Source organism: Zalophus californianus, chromosome 2 (assembly GCF_009762305.2).
Source record: "Zalophus californianus isolate mZalCal1 chromosome 2, mZalCal1.pri.v2, whole genome shotgun sequence".
Classification (NCBI taxonomy): domain Eukaryota; kingdom Metazoa; phylum Chordata; class Mammalia; order Carnivora; family Otariidae; genus Zalophus; species Zalophus californianus.
This window is the reverse complement of record NC_045596.1, coordinates 173,193,818-173,207,103: the sequence shown is the minus strand read 5'-3', so window position 1 is coordinate 173,207,103 and position 13,286 is coordinate 173,193,818. Positions and strand designations below refer to the sequence as shown.

Sequence of the window (13,286 nt, the reverse complement as noted above, 5' to 3'; positions counted from 1 at the left end):
AATAAAAAAAATTCTCATTTTTCAGTTTCATCTGCATATTCATAATTTTCCATTACTAAGATATTCAAACTGTTAATGGTTTGCAGCAGTTACTTGGTTCCTTAAACTTTATCTGAGACTTTGATCAACCAAGCAGAGGTGAATTTCAGTGTGAGGTTTAGGATTTCTTTGGGATTCTCTTTATTTTAAGGAAAATGTTGACTCTTTTCCAATCCTTAGTCTAGGTTTCTTTTTCACGTAGTCTAGATCATTCATGCCCCCAGAATTTCCTTGTCATCCCGTAGTGTTGCAAAGAGACTCCAATCAGCAATTTCTATTACTTTGTAAAGTCTTATCGCCCTTCTACCCTGAACTACATTCTTACATGTTCTTCCTATGACTTTGAATTTTTATCTGAGCCTGTGTTTGTCGTATTTGGCAAAGCAGTGTGTGGAACCAATTTAAAAAAAAATGGAAACTGCCCCAGTGTTATGTGTCTGCTTATCCCTTTGTTCTGCTTCCTCTGCCTGGTGGATCATTTTGAGCAAGAAAACTAGTTAAAGAGCATGGCACGTGACAGATTCATGGCATGTGACAGATTCATATTTGAGGCTGTCAGATTGGCCTCATTTAAATATCAGCTTATGAAAGGCTGACTTTCCATTGTTTGTGTATGGCACACTCCTTTGGATGCCCATAGTTCTGTCTCAGTCTTCATTTCCACTCTCACCTATTTTCATTTTGTTTAAAATTGGATCTAATTGGTCTTGTCAAATTTCTGCAGACATTTTAAAGGGAATTCTTTCTTCTGTTGTCCATTGTTGCTGGTCCTTTGACTCTATTCTAGAAAAAGTTCACACACATTCCCTTCTTGCATCAGCTGAGCAGCTTTTGCAGGTCATTTTAATTTTATGTGTAAGGAAAGCTCCAATTCCTTAGGTATAAATGGGAATACTCAGTGCCTATTTCATATGGCTTATGTGAGGCGTTTGGTGCAGTGCCTGGTTCTGTATCGTATGAGAGTTGCTTATGAAACCCTTTCCTTCCTCTTTATCCTTCTTGTTATTGGCAGTTGGACAGTATCTGAAGCTGTGTTGAACACACACACACACACACACACACACACACACACACACACACACACACAGAGTTCATACATGATTCCTTAGAGATTGGAGGAATGGATTTACATAAACCAAAGAGATATTCCCTATATGCATTTAAGTTGTCTTGGCCCATAAACGGCAGTGGAAGAATCAAGCCAAAAAAGACAAAGACAGTCGTTATTGGAACCTTGAATCCATCCTTGAGCACTTAATTCAAAGAATACAGTTTGCCTTTTGATATAAAAAAGAAATTAATATTTAGAACTTTCATCTTTAAATCAGTCTGTATTAATTTATTTTTACATCATATTGTTTTTCTTAATCCACAGGTAATGTGTGCTTATGAAAAAATCTAAATATTGCAGGGATATAAAATGTAATTGTAATGATAGCTAACACTTATTGGGAGCTCATAGGATTCCAAGCATTGTTTTAGACACTTTACATGAGTTAACTCTTTTAATACTTTTAAAAAATGAAAATCCACTGAAACATCAACCCCTCCCAGATTTCTAGATAACTCATCAATTAAAGAGCAAAAAATTCATTTTATGATTGGATGGGAATTCAACACTTTTTCCAAGTTAACTTCCTTCCTGTGGAGAGCAAATGGTATCTTATTGAAGACAGTACAAAACTGTTGTATCCATACTTACTAAAGCCCCAGATCATTGCAGTGTATAATTTTCAAAAAAGGTTTGTTTGTTTCTTCTCTCTTCCTACTTCCCACCCCGTACTCTAGGGCCCACGGATCAGAGGGTCTCATAGTTCAATGTATCACCGGAGTTCACAGGGGTCCCAATGATCATCTGGATCAGTGGTTTTCCCACTGTGTCCCTGGAGAATCTTAAGTTTCCACTGAATTGAAAATGGGCTGCCAACCACCTTGACCTGAACACCTTTGTCTCTTTATGATAGTTTTGAATATGAGGCTCTGACTTAAGCTTTTGTTTTAAAACAGGTTTTGTTTTGTTTTGTTTTCAAAATAGTTGAAACCACTGATCTAATTTAATCTTTTTTCTGCATAGAGATATTCTTGACAGGTGGTTATCCAGACTTGAATCTTTCCAAAGGGAAAGACACCCTCCCCATTTTTGAATGTTCAGAAATTCTTCCTTATCACTCAAAATATGCCTTCTTTTTCCTGTCGGACATAATTCTATCTTCAAGAGCCTCCTCGAATAGTTTTCTTTTCCAGATGACAACCATGAAATATGTTTAAAAAAGCTACTTCTATCTTGTTCTTAGTTGGCCTGCCAGTAGGACCTCTGTTTCTTCAATAGAATCTTCTCTAGTGATAAGATTTATAAGCCCTATTCAATTGTGATCAACCTCTTCTAAAGTCCTCTAGTTATTGATATTTTTCATCAGATGCCCCTTCAAAACATAATTAAATATTCTAGATGTGATCCAGCCTGTGAGCAGTGTATTGAGACTTTTATCCAGTTTGATTTATGCTGTTTTAATATTAATATGGCCAAGCAGGGCCTAAGTTTCTTTTTTTAGTGTTTCTTTTTTTAGTTTTTTAAAATAGAATCATGTTAAACGCATGGCTAATTGAAATCCTTTTTTCTGTATATATTATTGTCCAGGCACGTCTCTCCAAGCTTATACTTCTGCTACTGATTTTTGAACTGGAATGTATTTGTTATGCTTATCTTGATTAAATTGAATCTTGATCTTAGCGCATTGATGTTCAGTCCTAGAATTCCCAAGGGTGTTCTCTACTGAAAGGATACCTTAGCTACATGTGATGCCTGCCTTAGAAGTTCACAGTACATATTTGCATAAAGCCATTAAGAGGTACTTTTGTAAGGAAATCTATTTAACTTTGTTCAATGCAATATTTATTTGAGCATAGAAAATTTTTTTTCTTATTCTTTTAAGCATAAAATTTATTAGCATTACTTGGAGTAATATTCCAGGAAACCATGTGTAGTTCTGTTGGGAGAATTTTTATTTTAAAAATTATCCCTTTAAGATTATGTTAACTATAAAGCTGATTACCATCTTTCTTATAGTTTGATCCAGTTCAGTAGTTAAAAAATTAATGGCACAGGGTCAAGAAAAAACTCCTCACATATCATCAGGGACTGTTCCTCAATTTACATAAGTAAGAAAGGAGTGTTATTGGAATTATTATAATCTTGAGGTGTTGTACATTCTTGGGTTGTTGTTGTGATAACCTTAGAATTAAGATTGGGGGCTTAACAAGAAAAGTTATAATTTTCTTATTTTAGGCATTCACTTTTTCTTCTGTGTTGAAAACGAGGAAGAACCTCAACCTGAACTTCTTCATGATTGATCTATCAATTATTGTTAGTGGTTCCATGGTTGTACATGAAAATTCTTCCAGCTAATTATGCTATTTGGGGCTGGACAAGCTTACTGTAGTATTTGCATTGTTTCTGACTGTTCTTCATAGATGTGTGTCATGAAGGAAACTTGGCATAGTTGGACAGATTTGTATAAATAGCTGATAATCCCTTAAGAAAAGTACTAGATTTGAATACTCAAAACCCAGGCTTAAAAGTTAACACAACTTGATGGGGGCTAATGTCCTAATACTGTATTTTGATAATTTTAAAAGTTCTTGTAGTTTATAATTAGATCTTAATATCAGCTTGCCAAGATGCTTGCCCTCAGATTGTTCTATTTTGGTTTATAGAGATAGACTTCAGGGAACCTTTTCTGTGGAGAACTCCTCTGATTAATACATGAATATCCCTGCATAAATGGCCCTTGGCGACCCCCCCACCGCATTACATCTAAGTATTAGATCCACTTTTATCAGTTTTGTTCTGTGCACCATCATTTTCAGGAAATATGAACGGATATGCTATGTGGATGACAAGGATTCCATTGTCAAATAAGTTTGAGAGTAACTAAATAACATATTCCCCTCTTAGAGAGTCAGAATACATTAGCATATTAAAGACTTTGAGAATTCCTGCAGGATTAACAACAACAAAAAGCCTGTTTTTCTTCACCCTAATGTCTTATGAATTTATTTGAGTACAGTACTTTTCTTTTGTTTTCTCAAATTTACTTGTTGACATTGTTCTGAGTCATTAATTTTTCAATCCACATGTTGATTTGAGTGTTGCTACCTTGGTCTGGACCTCCTCCAACTGTCTCTGCCCTCTTAATAGGGCATCCTCCTTTCCTGCAGCCAACATTTAGGAACATTAGGTCCTGGAGAGAGCTTAAGTAGGAGCATCCAAATATTTTCTTCATTTATTCACACATTCATCCCATAACGTTTGAGGATGCACCAAGGACAAAGCGGTGGCATGTCCTCATAGAACTGTGAGGGTACTAAGAAGTTTAAATTATGGACTCCAAAGTGTATGTCCTGGCTAGAAAAATAAGATGTACTTCAAGAACTGTGAGGATCGTGGGAGAGGTACTCAAGGCTGTCAGAATTTAGACAAAGAAGAGAGGAGTAGCAGCTACATGATTATGAAAGGTTTGATGAAAGAATTGGCACTTGAGGTGGTCCTGAAAAGTCAGCCAATATCTTGAAATATGGGACCCCCCCCCCATTCTAGGAGAAAGGAGGGGCACAAGCCAAAGCACTATGATGGAAGGCCCTAAGGCTTACATACAGGACTGGGTGGGTGGTCCAGTTCAGTAGACTGGAGGAGAATAGTAGGAATTGATTTTTTATTAGTTAAATTAGAATAACTGATTCAATTTGATTAATAATATTATATAACAAGAAGACCAGAAAATTCACTATAAAACTAAGAAGGTGTAACTTATGGGAGCCTTGCATATAATTTTGAGTTGCTGTCTTTTGTTCCCTGCCTTGTTCTTTTCCTGTTGTCATCCCAAGAGCCCAGGCAGTCAGGACCAGGTGTGAATATACAGGGATGCTTTAAAAAGTCTTTCGTAAACTCAACCAGCCCCAGTGGTTCTATGTTTTTAAATCATGGAGACTGCTTACATTATTGGCTATATGCAACAGTAAAACATAGACAGATGCAAATCACAATGCTGCCCATGTTGAAAGAGTATTGAATATTGCTTTAATATGCAGTTTTATGAAAGTGTGTGCTGTTGTTGTATATTTATTTCAGTGTTAAGAATGATTTGTGTCCCTCTATGTTCCTAGTAATGTGAGAATCTTCTTAAAGATGAATTCCCTTTCTTTTGTAAATCCTTTTCATTCAAAATTAACATAAATCCTGATGTTACTTTACTGAGAACAATGCAGAGCATTTTAATCTATTCTAGCCTTCCTTAAGTGTCTGTCTGTCCTTACCAGATTTGTAAATGATTTTACGCTTTTACTTCTAGTGGCTGAAGACATTTAGATATAGAAAGGAAGAAAACTTACTAATTGGTTTGAAAAAAAAATCTGAGGCATAGTGTGTTTAGTGGTGGTGGTAGAGGAATAAAAAGAAAAATTAGAGAAGGCATTCTTTAAATTACTAATCTGGGTGATAAAATTAAGGCCATGTCTATAGTGTCACTTAAATGTGATGTATCTCATCTTTACTATTGGTCAAATCATACTTCTGTGTAGTAGTAAGGCATGTTTTAAGTTGTTATGTGTGGAGTGGAGAGGGGGAGTTTGAGAACCCTGAAACTACAGAGAAATAGATTTTGATGGTCATTGTATTTCTGTGAAATATACTTACACCACTTTGGTCCTGATCTTATAGGAAGTCAGAACTTCGCATTAACAAGGCGTCACTGGCTGATTCTGGAGAATATATGTGCAAAGTGACCAGCAAATTAGGAAATGACAGTGCCTCTGCCAATATCACCATTGTGGATTCAAATGGTAAGAGATACTACATTCCATTTCTCAGGCTGTAGGAGGAGTAATCAAGAGATGTGGTGAGAGTTGTAATAAACTGGTGTGTTAAATCTCATTGTGAACAAATAAAAAACACGGAAGGAAAACCATATACTTCAAGTATCCTATGTGCCTTCCATAAAACACACTTCCAGACGAATGTGTCTACTCCCTGAGGTGGTATAAATCTGAAACATACATAGATTTTTATTTTTTAAGAATTTCAGTAAGGTCATGAATGGCAGAAACAGGATGGGTTGCTAAAAGAGGGATTAGACTTCCTCTTTAAATTTGTCAGGGAGGGTTGTCAAGTCTTTGGCTCTATCCGTAACAGAGTATGTGTGTGTATATATACATGTGTGTGTATTTATATACAGAATACATTTGTATATGCAGGATATATGTATATTACATACATATGTATGTACATATACATATTATATATGAATATATGTAGTGTGTGTGTGTGTGTGTGTGTGTGTGTTAACAGGATACAGTCCTGACTCAGTCCTAGAAATTTGAATGTTCTCGTATGTGTTTTTAATACAGCTGGCTCTAGGTTGTAGGAAGTGAGGCCTATCAGTTTTTTTCTTAGGCCTCTTAATTCGAAATTCCGAGAGTCCTCGAGGCAAAGCCCTTCCTACTATATCTGGTCTTGAGCTTCTGCTTTCCTGATGGCGCCAGGGATATTTGTTTAAACTAATGAATGACTTGGAGGTAGAAGGTGTCACTTACCCCCCAGCCACTTCTCTGAGTTACCCAAAGAAGAAGAAGCAAAAGAACCACAGCTGGTGGGTGTGTGCTCGGGATACCCGACTCCTCCACAATTTGATGGAGTCATCTCTAGAAACTGATGATGAGCTAGATAGAGCAGGGAGCGTCTCCATCTCCTGAAATAATAAAATGTGACTTCAGAACCCTGTGATGCGTCTTTTCCCTTTTTCATGATGGCACTTAACTACTGCGTATGCATGCCCTGTCATGTGTTATAAAGCCAAGCCTGAAGACACTGCTCCCCTCCCGGCGGGAAAGGGGAAAGAGTGCCCACTGCAGAGGCCTGGTCTCTGAAAGCAGGAGGGTAAACATGCAAGACCAGCAAGGGGAGAGCAAAAGTAACTTCAAGGGTCAACTCCATAGGAGACTGATGGAGTTGTGTCTGTTTACTTATTAGGACAGGGAGAAAGGAGTAAGATAAAAATATGAAACAGGGTTGGGAAAAATCTCAGGTTAATCCCCAGCCTTCTCTGGATTCCCCAGTGAACTGCTCTGTTGCAGGGTAATCAGAGTTCATTACTCTAATTTTAAATGCCTCCCTCTACAGAGGGTAGAGGACAACAGCGAAAAGTAGTTTCCATCACTATTTTTAGGAGCTGCGTTTATAGCTGAAAATGTAAAAGCCATTTAAAATTTATATGAGTAAATGTAGCATCACTTTACTTTTTCATCAGCACAGGTTAAGCAATAAGTATGTTGCTGGTGTTATTTTACCCCATGAGAAATTTTATAGGATGCTAACTTGAAACACAAATTTAAAAACTAATTTCAGTGGCTTATTCTTTTTTTTTTTTTCTGTTGTGCCATGTTCAGTGGCTTGTTCTCAGCCTGTCATTGGCTTGGTTCAATGTGTCTCCCCGTGGTAAATGCTATTGAATTATGATTTTGACACTTGGATTAAATTTGTAGAGCTATGTGTACTATAAATTCCCAGGAAAATACAATTAGAATAAGTGTCATGGTCTCACTGAGTGCTTACAGTACTATTATAATATTCCAGGTTTTCTGATTTACAGGATTAAGCAGTGAATTATTTACTACTATATTATTCCTGACAAAAGCCCATAGGGTTTATTTTTTATTCATTTTGGGGTGCTGAGGGATAATACGGCTTTTTACATTTCTCTGGTAGGACAGACATCCAGTTCATTTTTCCATATTAATTCATTCAAGAACTGGTCTCAAATTTGAATATTTAGTATTGACCATAGAGAAATGCAAGTTGGGATGTTTTTGATAATCAGTCTTTTTTACCTGACAAGAGTAAAGAGAAGTTCTCGGAAAATTGTAAGGAAGTCATTCTTAAACAACCAACTAAAATTCTTTACAGAATGAGGTCTTACTGGCTTACGTAGAGCATCTGAGGGATACTAAAGAATCTCAGTTACAATGCAAGGTGGTCTTGTTTTTATTTTCTTCTTAGAACCCTAGGAATAGTTCATCCTTATCCAACCTTCTCATTGTATTTCAAAAGAAATGTGAACTTAGCATGTATCTGAAAGCAGACACATTTAGAATCACAAGATATTTAGTAGCAAATGAGGACTTGAACCCAGATTTCTTGAATTCTTGATCCAGTAGAGCTCACTCTGTACCTGACTGTGTGTTGGGATGTTTAAGTAGATTCTTTGGTTTGTGAAGAAAAAAAAAAAAAAAAAAAACTGAAGGAAGGGTGTGAGGCATAAGGAGAGAGGGATTCTCTGGGGAAGAGTTGGAACTTCATTATAACTGGGCGTCAAGGAGAAAAATGTAACCCCGGGCATATCTAAAGATTTAAGTAAACAAGAGTTTCTGGATCTTCTCTCTAGTGTCTCTGCCTTTAATGTGCTTCAGATATTTTCTTGTAGCTTTTTTTTCTTTCATCGTCTCACCTCTCCTGCTTTCAACGGTGCTTCTTTATAACTACAGACTTTAACCTGTTTATGATCTCACTTGGCCATATTTTTCTTCATGGCTCTTTTTAAGGTATTCTTTCCATTTTAACTCCTATTGTGTGATTGTTTTCTTAGTTCCCAAATCAGATTCCCTATTGCAAGAATCTGATTGGCAGCACTTATGTGCCAGACCATTTCGAAAGACCTAGAGAGCTTAGGAATCATCTGCCTTCTGGTCAGGTGCCCACCATGGGCTCAACCCGGGAGAGTGAAACTGGAAACATGGCCGCCTAGAAACGCCCCTCTCCTCAGAGGCTGTGGGCCGTCTGCTTTTCGTCAGAGCCTGTGGCTTGGCAGCCACCATGAGAGACAAAGCCGATGTGTTCTGCATATTGGGAGACTCTCTTTTCCCCAACACCTCAGGGGCTTAGTTGCGGCACAACCAGAAAGAAAATAATCTTTCTGATCCTTCAGCCTCTTCTACTGCTCTCATTGAATTTGCTATATTCAGATCAATTCTGGTTATCAAAGAAGTCTCAGCTCAGGTCCGGAGCTCTCTGGGACTCAGATACACAAACTTGTGTTGTCACATCCCTGTCTCCTTAGAAATTTGGGCAAACACTGCACAGAAACACTCTTTCAGAGGGAAAAAGAGCACTCTACTGTGGTTATAAACTGCCACATGGCCAAGCCTTCTCTCCCTAAATGTGTATTTATTATTGACTTGGGCTGAGAGAGTGGAATTCTCAAGAATTTCATTTCCTTCTGGGGGTCCTAGAAAAACGTCTTAAAAAATAAGAACATGTTGTGAAAACATTATATTATGTAGAACTCCTCTTGAGATTTTAATTTATATTTCCTACAAAATAGTAGTCATTTTGTTAATTTTGTGTTACCTCACTCATCTCTCCCATATTTCTCCAATAAGTACACAACTGTGATCTGGTAATTTTTCTACACAGGTTGCCTTGCAGAAAGATCCTGGTATGGTGCTGTGAGCTAATTACCCAAATTTCATCATGTGCAAAAGATTCCTTGTGATATACTGAAATTTTCACACAAGTACCTTCTTTGCACAAAGATGTTTCAAATATATTTTGGTACAAGATTCTAGGAGAGATGGCAGGGGTAAGGGGAAAGAAGATATGCACGAGAGATTGTTTTCTCCCCAGAAAAAAAAAGAAAAATGTAGCAAGATGACCTTGCTATTTGACACTATTTTTAATTTCAAAACACAGCTATGTAACTATCAGGGAAAAATTAGCTCGGACCATAAAAGTCTTCCATCAGATATTAGGAACTTCCTGCAGTGAAACTCATTGTTTAGATTTGCTTAGATTAGCAACTAGGTATAAATGAAATGATGACAAAAACCCAAGAAATTCTCCTTAAATTGTTATATGCTTGAGTGAAATAATGACCATATTTTACTTTTTTCGAACATTTAGAAAAGAATGTATATGTATGTGCATATATATGGCCAACCACTATGTTAAGTTACATTTTCAAAATTTATGTTTTCTTCCTTTTCCAGTGCCTTTTAATCCGGATCTTATTTGGAAAAAAGAATTTGCTATACAGTAGACAGATATGCACAAATGCAATCTGCTAATTATTTTTGGGACTATGTGGGTCTAACAAAGACCAGCTGAGGTTTCGTATAAAGAAGGATCTCACAGGCAGCCGTCATTACGTGGTGGGTTATGGGTGGATTCCTTTCATGAATTTAAATACGGCCCCTTAAGAGGCCACATACACCATGCTTACACAGATTGTACACTGTATGTTCATTTTTATTTGCATTGCATTTGGCTTGGTCTTTATACAGGAAACCTTAATTTCACAATTAATTCTTAGCAAGGAAGCTCCATAAAAACTCCTGGGCATCAGATTAGGGAAGAGAATAATAGACCTACCTGGTTTTCAAATTAATTAAGTACTGCAGTCTTTAAAAGATTAATACAAGAGAATATAAAACTAATCAATCATATATCCTCTACTAGATTTTCTTTTTTTAATCAGCAGGAAAATTTATTTGAGTGAGATTCAAGATCCCATAGGAACATTGGGCTCATAGCAATAAATTTGCTGTTTCCTTTGAGATGAACAAAAAATATTTCCACAAAATTTGCCTAATATATCGATAGGTCCTTTAAAAACTTGGCTCATGTGGGTAATAGGCTTAGTTTCCCCCTCTCCCAAATGGATGGCATTGTTGGAAATGCTGTGATATTGGTAAACCAGCTATAGTTACACTGACAATGAATATAAAATGTTTTGTAATGGAGAAAGCAGTCTCCATGTATGTTGTATTATATTGTATTCCCACGAAGGCTAATAAGGAAGAACAATACGAGTGGAATGGGGTTGTATTTTCAGTGTATGATATCCATTCTGTTCCTACGTCATTTATTAATTTCAGCATTTCTCAGTTACTTTCTCGTAAGCTCTCATTATGAGCAAGAATGCAGACACTGAAGACGTTCCTTAAGTCATCTTTACTAGTGCTAATAAATAAGTGGGCCCATTTTCAATCTTTAACAAGATGACTTGGTCATATTTTTTGCACACACAATAATAAACTGTAATTTTAGAATAACAAGGAGTCACAGAAGTGGATGTTTAAATACACACAGACACATCATATGTATGTTTGTATATACGTATATGTGTCTTTTGCCAAATAGTTATATTCGGTATGTTGTGCTCATGGTGAAATCTCAAACAAGTCATGCATGCATAATAATTAGAAAAATTCCTTACCACAAGGTGTCATTTTTCAGACACTGCAACTTTTTCTTGAAAGCAGATCTGATTTATTAAAAAAGCATTCAAACATGGCAAATATACTAATGTTCCTTATGTTTACTTGCCTACTCAGCATAAGTTGCTCAGCTGTGTTCAGTTCCTGATCATTCTAAATCCTCACTAATTTGCACTAATGAAGGGGATGTCCTTTATAAATTAAATTTAATATACCAAATTGCTGCAGGAAAAAACATATTGCTTAAATAAACATCAAGAAGATTGCAGGACTTAATTTTTTTAAATCTGTAATTGCAACAAAATTATTTTCAATCGCTTATAACAAAAGATTGTTTTGTAAGTATATGAATTCTACCCAAAACGCATAAAAATGCTTGCTGAGTGATTTTTTAAAAATTTTATTATGTTATGTTAATCACCATACATTACATCATTAGTTTTTGATGTAGTGTTCCACGATTCATTGTTTGTGTATAACACCCAGTGCTCCACGCAGAACGTGCCCTCTGTAATACCCATCTCCAGGCTAACCCATGCCCCCAACACCCTCCCCTCTAGAACCCGCAGTTTGTTTTTCAGAGTTCATAGTCTCTCATGGTTCATCTCCCCCTCCGATTTCCCCCCCTTCATTTTTCCCTTCCTACTATCTTCTTTTTTTTAACATATATGTTTCAGAGGTACAGATCTGTGATTCAACAGTCTTACACAATTCACAGCACTCACCATAGCACATACCCTCCCCAATGTCTATCACCCAACCACCCCATCCCTCCCACCCCCCACCACTCCAGCAACCCTCAGTTTGTTTCCTGAGATTAAGAATTCCTCATATCAGTGAGATCATATGATGCATGTATTTCTCTGATTGACTTATTTCGCTCAGCATAATACCCTCCAGTTCCAGCCACGTTGTTGCAAATGGCAAGATTTCATCCCTTTTGATGGCTGCATAATATTCCATTGTATATATGTGTGTGTGTGTGTGTGTGTATATATATATATATATATATATATATATATATATATATATATATATACACACCACATCTTCTTTATCCATTCATCTGTTGATGGACATCTTGGCTCTTTCCATAGTTTGGCTATTGTGGACATTGCTGCTATAAACATCGGGGTGCACGTACCTCTTCGGATCACTACATTTGTATCTTTGGGGTAAATACCCAGTAGTGCAATTGCTTCATCATATGGTAGCTCTATTTTCAACTTTTTGAGGAACCTCTGTACTGTTTTCCAGAGTGGCTGCACCAGCTTGCATTCCCACCAACAGTGTAGGAGGGGTCCCCTTTTGCTGAGTGATTTTAATCAAAAAGGTTAATTTTTCTTATTAGCAAGATTCTTTTAGTGTAGAAGTATACAACTTCTAACTTGTGCTTCCCCCAAGAAAATTCAGAAGGTTTCTATTTAAAGCCATAATTGTTAAGGACGTTTTTAAGGTCTCCAGGGTAAATATCAAGGGAGATGATTGTTATTATTAATATTTTTTTTAGGAAGGGAGATTATTTTAAGTTGTCTCTGTGTAGATAGATTTTTATAGTAACCTCCTGTTCTGGTATTTTTATGTAACGTTCAATTTAAAAAGGAAACGTTATGGTTAACCTTTCCTCTAATCTGAGATCTTTTATGTTGGAGATAGAAAAGCTCCCACTTTTTTTTTTCTTGGAAGGTCACAGTGGACAGCTACTTGGTTTGTCAAAAATAAATTTGAAAAGAGTCTTGATATTCATGCTGGGATTGGGACCTCTGCCCAATTCTCGTGACCCTGAGCTTATGACTTCAGTCTGGCTGTCCTGTCAGTGATGGGTCCTGAAGGACAGAAAAGGAGACCTCTCTCCTAACGTGGGCACTTGCTTGGAAACGTGGATCTTCTTCTGGGTATTCATAGGGAAAGATAAATGTTGTGAATCTTTGATTAAAATCTTTCTCTCAGATTAAATTTTCCCCCCAAAGAAGAGCCATTTC

At 36.7% G+C, this 13,286-nt stretch overlaps 1 protein-coding gene across 3 annotated transcripts in view; it reads left to right on the top strand.

Annotated features, from left to right (window-relative positions):
* The window catches only part of NRG1 (neuregulin 1), a 1,094,991-nt gene that overhangs the window by 921,412 nt on the left and 160,293 nt on the right, over nucleotides 1–13,286 (top strand). For all 3 annotated transcript variants that reach the window (XM_027598281.2, XM_027598284.2, XM_027598289.2), the window contains exon 3: nucleotides 5,756–5,877. In XM_027598281.2, coding sequence (XP_027454082.1) covers nucleotides 5,756–5,877 — 122 coding nt within the window. The remainder of the gene's footprint in view (nucleotides 1–5,755; nucleotides 5,878–13,286) is intronic.